An 11,051-nucleotide genomic window follows, 5' to 3' on the forward strand; every position below is an offset into this window, starting at 1 on the left:
TCACTAGACATCTGACGATCCAGACAACACAAAATAGAAAGGTTATGTCAATTACTTTACTGTGTTGTAGAGGAAAGAACAAAATTTACGAATGGTGTCATACAGCAATATTTCTGTGCCATTTAGAGGGCATCTCCTTTCCTTGGGATACATAAACATGCATAATTATTATTATTTTAATCAGGGACTATGAGTATTTGGTTTAATGAGGATAATGGAAAAACAAAGTAAGAGAAGCCAATCATGTTATTCTACACTGAAAATAAACAGACACTGAACTGGAAGAGGATATTGCAATAGCTGTCAATTCCACCATGCGAGCACCCTTGAGCAGGAGTGTCATCCCCTTAAACCACTACCTGATGAAGTAAAGGGAGGTACGTCATAAACAATAAACAAATAGTGTATGAGAAACCTAAGGCCAATAAAAGCTGCACATTTCTATTGGGCAGAATACCCTGTGTAGGGGGGAAAAATATATACACTTTTCTAAGTGATTTTATTTCATTTATAAACGAGTTACCTTTGCACTTTTAATCAAAAGAGTGCACTAATTTTCATTACAAATATGCCATACTAAAATTGTTGAAAAATACCTTTGGCATGTTATCATCTGTTATCTTCCTCTTCTGAGTATGAGACCAGCTCTCTGTAATCATAGTGGAAAATTAAGTGACGCACTAGTGAAGGGAAGCGTCCTAAAATAATGAATGACCAGCACCATTTCCTTCTTATGCATGGACGGATTAATACATAACCAACACTGGCAGTAAAAGGTTATGATAATGTAACTAAATGCCATTTAAATTTCAGCAATAACTGTAAGTTATAAAATTCTGAAGTGTATGTGAAAATGTTTGTTGAATACATTGTTTCAGTATAAATGTACTGTATATGAGTTCACACATACTATAGTGTACATTTATTTTAACTACTGTATGCTATGCCTTTTCCCTCTGACAGAATTGGCACCAGAAGGTAAAAGCCTTTGAGTTCTTAGCAAAGCTTTGTAACATGTTTGCTCGCCCCATGCCACTTTTTACCTTGGTTGTAGCTATCACAGTCTTTGGCTACCAGGTACATAATTTACTCCTCAGGCCTTGAGTCAGTGGAAACTCATCTCCAAATGAGTACTAAATCGAAATAATAGACAAGTCGTACTAAAGGAAGTATAATAAAGTCTCTCAAAAAGAAAGTCAACAGAAATAACTGGTTAGTAGATTTAAATTTATCCAGCTTTGCCCTAGGGCTGCCTGTACTTGTGGTAAGGTACTGAAGTATATAAAAGGCCTGATGAGGACCAACCAAAAATAGACAGGAGAACTGGCAATGACTAGCGATAGCAGGAATGGTCTTGGAATGATGTAATGATGTATTAATTTTCCAAAACTTGGTGTAGTTATTTACAATATTTCTAATTTTTGAATTTGTGACTTGTAATCAGACTAGCTCATACTGTATTTCATTATTTTTCATGTAAACTGTTTTTTTGTGGAGAAAGGCAATTTTTGGGGCTTTCTTTTGCATATCCTTGCCCAAAATTCACAATGTATTAAAGCTGGGTCCTACTTAGTTCAGAATACTATATAGAATGAAAAACCTGTCCGTTATCTATAAACACTACTAAAACCTCATATAAACATATCAAACCAAGCTTCATAATAGAAATAGACTTTCCCTACATGAACCCTTGAATTATTGATGTACGGAATTCTGTTTACAGGTAGATGTAACATAAATTAAAGCCAAAATATTTCAAAAGCAAATTAACTGTAAAAAACTTTGAGTACAACATTAAATATACTTTAATAATCTCTGTATAGATCTTTTAAATCTATAAAATTAACAGTATATACATAATGCTAACTAAGATAACTTTTAGTTGTCAAAAATAATAATGGTATACAAAAGGAAAATATCACCATCAATAATCAAAGAGAGATCTCTTAACTGATGGAAAATGCTTAATGAAGACAAAATAAAAGACACTGCTCTAGAAAACTAGAATACCCACAAACAAGGAACATTAATTGCATTAAACAACACTGCATCATGACTTAAACCACATTATTAGATTAAATATTTGAGCATGAAAAATGTCTTCATAGACAGTTGATTGCGCACACACACACACACACATCTCACAACCATGAATCCATTTTCACTCATTGCTTAATATTGGTAACATAAATTTCAGTATTTTACCAGAAGGATTTCAGATTTAGATTGGGATACAGTTATATTTGTTATAAATGCAACCAGCTGTACGTCACTGCTGCTAAATTTCACCACTATGTTGCTTCACAACCACTGGAGAGAGAGTGCACTTACTTTGCAACCTTTATCAATCACTTCAAGTCAATCTTGCACATATATATGTCAAACAACCGGAGAATCTTGATCTTAAGTAAATATAACTATATAACACTGGGTGGGAACATCAGCATTTTCTTCATGTTGTACTATGTCACTTGACACTTCCCATACTTGTCTAACTGAGGTTTGGAATGAATGTACACTATGCTACAAAGTTGAGTCACGCTGTGTACAATAAGGTGGCACCAAAAGCACATTTAGAATAAGACCATTTTAGCATTTGTTTCCCACTGACGAACTCATCCAGTTTAAGACCAGTCCTCTGTTAAGAAGTTCATCCAGTTTAAGACAAGTCTTCCACTGGAAGGTTCATCCAATTTGAGATAGTCCTCCCCTGGGAAGTTCCTGATCACCTAAAGAAGCTCATCACTCTTCTCTGTGACAACATTGTAGTAACTGTGGTCAGGGAAGCGATCCAGTTCAATATACTCCACCTCTGAAAGGAGAAGACCCTCAAGTGTGTGGACTAGCTCAGTGAAACATGGTCTCTCCTTTGGGTCCTTATCCCAGCAGTAATACATGATGTTGTAAATCTGTAATACCAAAATAGATTCATCACAATTTGCTTGATAGTCTGATAGCAGTACACATAAGTACAAAGACAGATCTCAACTAATACAGTTTTCTAAAGCATCCTTAAAATTAAATTATAAAGTTAATTGAAATGTGAAACATTTTTTTTGCACTCTAGTACAACTAATTACAAGGCATGTACATTGGTAAAAGTGTATGTTTTTTATGATTAAAAGCCAAAGCTTCCATTCCTTTAAAAAGTAGTATTTCAAACAGACAATTTTATGGAAAATTTATCTGTGAGTTTAAAAACCCAAATTAATAATAAAAACATATGACTATAATCTATGAAAGCATACTAAGAATATATAAAATAGTTTAATTCCTCATATTTCAACTGATTGATCCAGAAGTATCATTTATTTCAATAACTTTCCCAGGCTAAGTATCTCCATATATCAAAATTAGCATCTTTTCTGGAGAAAAACATATAGGCATCACAACAGAAATCCCTTTATTTCCATACAATAAATGAATTTTATTTGGACTGCCTATGGCTTAGGGATGTAAAATCATGGCATAGTATTATCCACACCGACTGCAAATGTTACATTTAACATAAAAAACAACTACATATCACAATTAGCAGTAAACGACAGCAATGCAAAACAGTATTTTTGATCCTAAACCTAATATTACCTCTCTTCTACAGTGATCTGGTTTCTCCAGCCGATAACCTTCTTTAACTCTCTTCATGACCTCAGCAGCTCCTAAACCAGGATAGGGAGTTGAACCTGAAGGAAAGATAAATCTGAATTATGAATTTTGTGTATTTTTACATGAAATACTGGTTTGTATATATTTTTCTGTCTCATTAAAAATTACCATAAAAATTGGCTTGGTAGCATCACTTTGAGGAAAAGTGAGGAACTACAGATCTGGTGATTTTAAAACACAGTACATGATATTCAGCAAAAACAATTTAAATTGAATTAGTATGTGCATCAGTGACAACAAGACACTTTCTGCTAATCAAGGTTCATAAAGCTACTAATAATCTCTGCAATTTTGAAGTTTTAAGATAACATTCATCCTTAACTACTAGGAGATGTACTAACTGGACCTTATCCTTATCATTATTATTATTCAGCAGATGAAACCTATTCATATGGAACAAGCCCACAGGGGCCATTGACTTGAAATTCAAGCTTCCAAAGAATATGGTGTTCATTAAGAAGTAAGACGAAGTAGAGAAAAGGGAAATACAGAAAGAGGAGATCCCACTTACTAAAAAAGAAAAACTAAATTAATAAACGGAGAAAATATATTAAAATGCAAAGAGAATAGTATTAGGGTAGTAATGCATTGCATCTTTGCTTGAACTTCTGAAATTCCAGTTGCAGGACATCCTCTGGGAGGCTGTTCCACAGTCCAATGATGTGGGGAATAAAGGACCTCTGGAACTGAGAAGTTCGACAGTGAGGCACATTTACTGAATACTGGTGCTGCTGTTCAACGAATCTGGTTGCTCTCGGCAGATAAAGGGGATCAGGGATCAACTGTGAATGTGAAAGATCTACTTCTGTACCAAAAAATTATAATCCTCAGCTATTACAGATTCAACTTTTGTTTCTTAAATTTTGTCTTCATGAATCTGATCCATGAATTCCAAGAGTGAATGCAACACCTTGAGCTCTGACTTCTTAAATGAACAATCTCTTGGTTAGTTCCAAGCCCTTGATCCTATACTCTGCTTCAAGTATCAGTATTTCAAAGTCCTCCATCACAGGTAGTATTTCTTCCCTACTTCTCTTAAGCAGTTATGAAACACCAGTTATGAAACTCATGCCGAGACCATCACTACACGCAGCAGTGACTGATACGTTATAAGTGGCAAGTTGGCTAAGGTGCTGCCCATCTACAATTATACACCTACGAGAGGGTTACAAGGCTTGTAATTACGGGATTCCTCTCTAGGAATGATTGTTTCACCGTGCTTATCCTCACCCACAGTAGTTTCACATACTCTTTACACATCCACCTCTGTCCCCAGATACCGTGAATAAATCATATCTTACCTAGCTCTACTACATGTTATTATGAGAATTTGGTTATTCATGACCACCATTACATACTGTTGGGAGTTAGTTTGCATATCCCAGGAAGCATTGTCATTATGCCACTGAGGGAAAGGAATAAACAGTGGCTTCACCCATGTTGCTTTAGCCCACAACAGACTTAACTTTTTGTCCCTCTACCAACAAAAGGAGTCTGGATCACAAGCTTACTAATGGTGAACAGGTCTTTTAGTTTTCCCCATTCTCTAGCTACTGTTAAAATCTTGTCTAAAGTATGAGTATGCATTTGCTCCTATATTCTCATGAATTTTGAAACTCAATGATACCACCTGGTCACAAGTACTGTAGTGAAAATGTAAGAGGTAAAGTAATAAATTTTAATCAAGTAAGCCAAGAACATTAACGTAAACAAAATGACAAAACCCCACTAGCCACAACTGATGTACATATATATATATATATATATATATATATATATATATATATATATATATATATATATATATATATATATATATATATATATATATATATATATCCTGTATTCATAAAGGAGAAAAATTCAATGATCATCAAACGGATATGCTCTATTCACAAAGTCAAACTAGCTCGTCCACATGGAAAGCATATTTTCTACATCATCTTTAGTTGTCAGTCAGGTACTTAGATAACATTCTGTCAGCATTCTTACTGTACAAATGATCAATAAAAGCTCACCTCTTCATGTGGGATACACATTCACTGGAAGTGGCAAAGAAACTTATGCATAAGTCAAACTAGCTCATCCACATGGAAGGCATATTTTCCAAATCATCTTTAGTTGTCAGTCAGGTACTTAGATAACATTCTGTCAACATCCTTATTGTACTATGGATCAATAAAAGCTCACCTCTTCATGTGAGACACATATTTACTGGCAGTGGCAAAGAAACTTATACATATACATCCCAAGGAATATTTTCAAAGTACAGTACTGAAGTTACCTCACAATCACATGAGTGAAATGTATAAGTAAAGCAAGATTACGAGTGGAGAAAATGATACACTAACCCTTTCTTCTCTTTAGGTTGTGCATAACATGCTAAGCCTCTTCATCTTTCAGATGGTTATAGGAATAAAGCTATACAATAGTTACCACATCAATTTTTTTTGTCCTGTACGAAACTTATCTTACATCAGATGAACAATAATGATATACTATAGTAACAAGCCACAACATTTATTTTCTGAATAAAAACTGAAAAGAATTCGACTTACCTAGGGTCACAATCTCCCAAAGCAGAACTCCAAAGCTCCATACATCTGATTTAGTTGTGAAGATATTGTCAAAGAGTGACTCAGGAGCCATCCATCTGAAAAACATGGGAAAATTAGGCAAGGCTTTCCAGTTACACTTGAACAGAGGCATCAAGACAATTTTTTTTTAATTCTGGGTCATTTTACTTCTAGGGTTCCCACCTGAACAGTAAAAAGTCTGTGGCAACAGTAAGTACTGGCTACATTTTAAACAGCCAATCACCTACAAAAAGTATGAGAAAGTTCTAAAAGGTTTTACATACAAACCTAAATGTATCTAGACCTAAGGTTCTAAATTTCAAAATGTTTTGTGGAGAGTTCCAACCTCAAAAATAATATTTCTTCTGCAATTACACAGCATACATTAATACTGTGACAATTTTATGTGAAAAATTAAAATGATTTATGTTGTAACTAACTGATTTCTTTTAATGCTAAACCTATCCTGTGATCAGAATTCTAGCTTGAAATTTGTCAAAATTTATAGTTATTTCCAAGTTACAAAAAGCAAAATCATTTAAATGAGCTTTACTATACTCGGTGCAGGTTTGATTCATGGTCTATGGTAATTTTCGTGACGAAGGTTTAAATATGAATTCATGTTTTTATTGCACTGAATCTTAAAATTTGAAATATAATGTATTGACAAATGCCTCAGGTTGTGAAGCCAATAAATGTTATTTTATTGATACTCTTCAATACTGAGAGAATAAACAAAATATAAGTACTGGATTATGACCTCCTCATTAAAAAAAAAATACAGATAAAAGAAGGCATTCCTATGCCATCTTGAAAAAGTTCTGCATTAGCCTGTGTGCAATTTTAACATATGGTTTATGAAAAACAAAAATTCATCTTCCATAAACACCTGAGAAAAATATACAATAAAAGCATATCAAGAATGCAACCTTCCCAATCATTGAAGGGATAAATGTAGAAGCTAATGTTTTCTTGTGTTATCAGTAATGAACTCAGATAATAGCACATTTCATCCTACTTCTCCAAAGACTCCTCTCCTCCTGTTTGCACTGAAGGTGGCTTCAGAAAGTCCAATAATTTAACTTTCAAATAACTATTATTCTAGTTTTTAATATTCTTCTGAGAAAAGACATTACTGTATAATAACAGAACTAACCATTACAACCTTATAATACATACTGGATCATTTGTTATGTGAATTATTAATACACCTTGTCAACATTCACGTTAATTTTCTGAAAATTTTAACTTCTTCCTATTCCTGTGTTCAATAGAAAACAAGAGCCAGTTTTTTCTTGGTTAAAATCATCATTAATCATGGTACTGCTCCTCTGAAATACCAAAGCAACCTTGAACGTGAATACTCGAGTCCAGCACAGGTTTCTATATCCAAGTCTACATTTGAACATAACCAATTTTCTTTGATTTCACTATAATGTTTCTTACCTTATGGGTAACCTGCCATCACTCTTACGGGCATATATGTGATTATTGGCAACATCTCGAGCAAAGCCAAAGTCAGCTACTTTGCAGACTTTGTCTTCGCCAACCAAAACATTACGGGCAGCTAAGTCCCTATGGATAATCTGCAAATTGCACAATACTATTAAAATCTTCTCCCCTGTATTGAGAAGCAGCATCTTGATCATCTGGAATTACTTATTTTAAATCTGTGAAAAGTATTTACTGAGAAATTGTATATTAACAACATTTATGCTGCAATTCTCTTATATAATTCAGTAATTATGCTTAATTCAACTCACAATAATTCTATATAATGTAGTTTAAGCTAATTTAAACTAATTTTCCTCCAAAATTTGAATTTAGCAATAAGTAAAAAAAATAAAAATGACAAATTTTGCCTTCTTTGCAACTGGATAGGAAACACTCCAAGTTCTGGAGGGAGACTCTCTCCTTTCTATGGGATTTCAATTTACTTACACCATTCCTTGCCAGGAACTCCATTCCTCTGGCTATCTGGTAAGTGAAGAGGGTGAGGTCCCTTGGAGTTAGGGAGGACGACGCTCCATGTAAGTTATTATAACTAGCGTCAGCTCTTGATGCTCTTAAGTAACTCTGCAGTTTACCTCCAACCATGTACTCCAGGATGATGAAAATAGGGTCTGTAAAGTAGCATTATCACAAGTGTTATTATAAGAATTGTACAGTAAGTTCAGTTCGCATGTCTTATGTCTTTACAATTCGATAAATACACATTATTAGACTGGCAAAGTTAAATGAATATGCAAAATAGGTTCATTAACATGTTGCAAATGATAATACGCTCTAGAACAAAAAATCAACACATGTCTCTTGGTTTTAAAAGGTCATTTACATTGCATCAAGACAGGCTCTGAAATGAACGACCACTGCATAGGTGATTTGATAAAGCAAGATATCACACATACGGTATTATCTTTGTAAAGTCTGTTAACTAAACTGATTACTACACTTATAAATAAATTCAAGTAACACCAGAAACAGGATCTACACGGGATGATCATTAGACATAAAAAAGGGTTGCTAACGTTCCAAATAATGTCATTTTAACTAGAAGCTTGAGTTACAAAACCTAATAAAGAATGCAAAGTCACTTTAATAAATATTAGCTTTAAGTAACAAATTCTTTTATGTAAAAGCAAACTGCAAGTTCATTTACATACCATATACTGTACTTTAGTGATCTCAAATTAACTTTTCATATAGATCATGAACTGTGATGATTATCTTATAGAATTAACAACCACATGAGAGTTTTTAGATGATCAACTGGTTTAAACCAAGAGTGAAAAACTAAATATAATTCTTTATGTTATGAAAAAGTTAGGGTTCCTTTAATGTCTACAAAAATAAGCATAACAAATTATTTTTTTATGTAAACACTAGCAAAGAAAACCTTCCATACACGGGTGAGTATGGACAATTTCACCCTCTCTGGAAATCTCTGATACAGAATAAAAAATATTAAGATTCTAAATGCATCATCAACATCTCGCATGCAAGCTTCATTGAGGGTATTTTTTTGTAGTCATGTGTCTGAGGCTAACACTGTCCAAACGCTTTTACAAATTGCTCACCAATATTTGTAGACCATTGGCAGCCATTGTTTTTGTTTCTTTCCCATATTCCTAGAAAGAACATTCCTATCAATTTGTAAATTTTAAATCAAAGCATAATAAAACGCAACTCCCCATTCATCTGACTTATCAGCATACGTCCATGAGTGTTTAGAAAACACCTTGTTCTGACTTCTGGTGACCTTTAAATAGAAGTGTCTGATATATGATCTACTTTCTCTCTATCTAAAAACATGATGGATAACAAAGACAAGACAAAAAAAAAAAAAAGTTAAAGTAAGAGAGATTTGGTGAGAAATTATTTACCTTTTTCTGAGCAGCAGCCCAAGAGTGAGACCACATTAACGTGTTTCCCAAGATTCTTTAGAACCTTTAACTCTTGTACGAGATCTCTGCGTTCTCTGTCTCCTGCACATTCCTTCAGGGTTTTCACTGCTACCAGCATGGGGCCCTTGGGACTCATTCCCACAGCCTCGCATTTCCATACCTTGAAATGGGAAGAATCATAAGATCTGACATCTCAATATACAGTATTTTCCATTTTAATTTATATTATATCTTCAAAATTCCAGTAAGGTACTTGTGATTTTATTACCTAGTATTCATCACACACACACACACACACAAGCAAGCTTTTTAGTTGCTTATAAAGCCTAAAAAATTGACATGAGCTTATATAAAAAAGCTAATCTTTATTGCAAAATAAGTCCATTTTAGAAAAAAAGCAATAAGTAGGCATATCCCAGAATAACCATAAAGAAACAGGATGCTTACATACGCGACCGTCTCCTGATTTTATCGAAAATCAAATAAACAGCCACACATAAGTGGAGTAAAGAATAAAGATAATTTCCTGATCGAAATAAAAAAAATGTAATTTACTGTTGCAAGCTCCTAGAGGTGGTGGTTCCCAGCTAGTAGTTAACAACAACCTTTTCGAAGGAACCCTAAAGGTACTGCATGAAATGGGAGTTTCATCTCTTCTCGTGAGCCATTCACAACTTCACTTTCGACCTTCGCCGAATTAGCAACAATACAGGGAGAGGTTATGTGGGTGTGGTAATCTCACCAAATGTCCAATATGCGTCATCTTGTCCCTTCCTTCCCTAGCCTGACAACTGCTGACTGATCCAATGCAAATGAACAATTAAGATGCTTAAATGGATGTTATCTAGTAACTGGATTATCAAGGTATTAGCCAAATCATAAAGGAATTTACAGGAAATACTGTACTTCTCTTGATCTGACAGAGATGGCTGTAAGTGATTACTTAACAGCACTGCAAAAATGCTACAGAACATCTTTGAAAATCCATGAGACAGCAGCCAGCAAAATGATTCAGCTAGCAAAGGAGTGATTAACTCCTTGGCTATCTAGTACCAGAACACTACCCGCTCTTCCTATGCAATTCTTGTTGTAAGACATCACTGCACAAGAACTGTCAAGGTTTGGATAACAGATGAGTGACACAATGTTAAGATCCTGGAAAATGGGAACGAAAAGTTTTAAATAGGAACCAATTACGTACTGACTTCCCATAAAGGCACATGATGAGTAGAACAATAAAACTGGAACATCTAATGCAACTGCATGATGTGTACTGTATCATGCCTGAAGGCTCTTCAGACCAAAGTCTAACCTAGAACTTAGAGAAGAGGAATAAGCAAGTCAAGAAATTATGTGCACTTTTATTTTCTTGAAACGTTAATTTGATCCATCAAACTTCACCACT

General features: G+C 34.3%; 1 protein-coding gene across 2 annotated transcripts in view; it reads right to left on the bottom strand.

Moving 5' to 3' along the window:
- Positions 1-228: 228 nt before the first annotated feature.
- Positions 229-11,051, bottom strand: part of LOC136839551 (tyrosine kinase receptor Cad96Ca-like) — a 36,487-nt gene continuing 25,664 nt past the window's right edge. For both annotated transcript variants that reach the window (XM_067105791.1, XM_067105792.1), the window contains exons 8-13: positions 9,626-9,806; positions 8,184-8,365; positions 7,689-7,828; positions 6,225-6,319; positions 3,589-3,683; positions 229-2,909 (exon numbers count right to left, since the gene is read on the bottom strand). In XM_067105791.1, coding sequence (XP_066961892.1) covers positions 2,730-2,909; positions 3,589-3,683; positions 6,225-6,319; positions 7,689-7,828; positions 8,184-8,365; positions 9,626-9,806 — 873 coding nt within the window. In that variant the 3' untranslated portion in view covers positions 229-2,729. The remainder of the gene's footprint in view (positions 2,910-3,588; positions 3,684-6,224; positions 6,320-7,688; positions 7,829-8,183; positions 8,366-9,625; positions 9,807-11,051) is intronic.

This window comes from Macrobrachium rosenbergii, chromosome 6 (assembly GCF_040412425.1).
Source record: "Macrobrachium rosenbergii isolate ZJJX-2024 chromosome 6, ASM4041242v1, whole genome shotgun sequence".
Taxonomy (NCBI): domain Eukaryota; kingdom Metazoa; phylum Arthropoda; class Malacostraca; order Decapoda; family Palaemonidae; genus Macrobrachium; species Macrobrachium rosenbergii.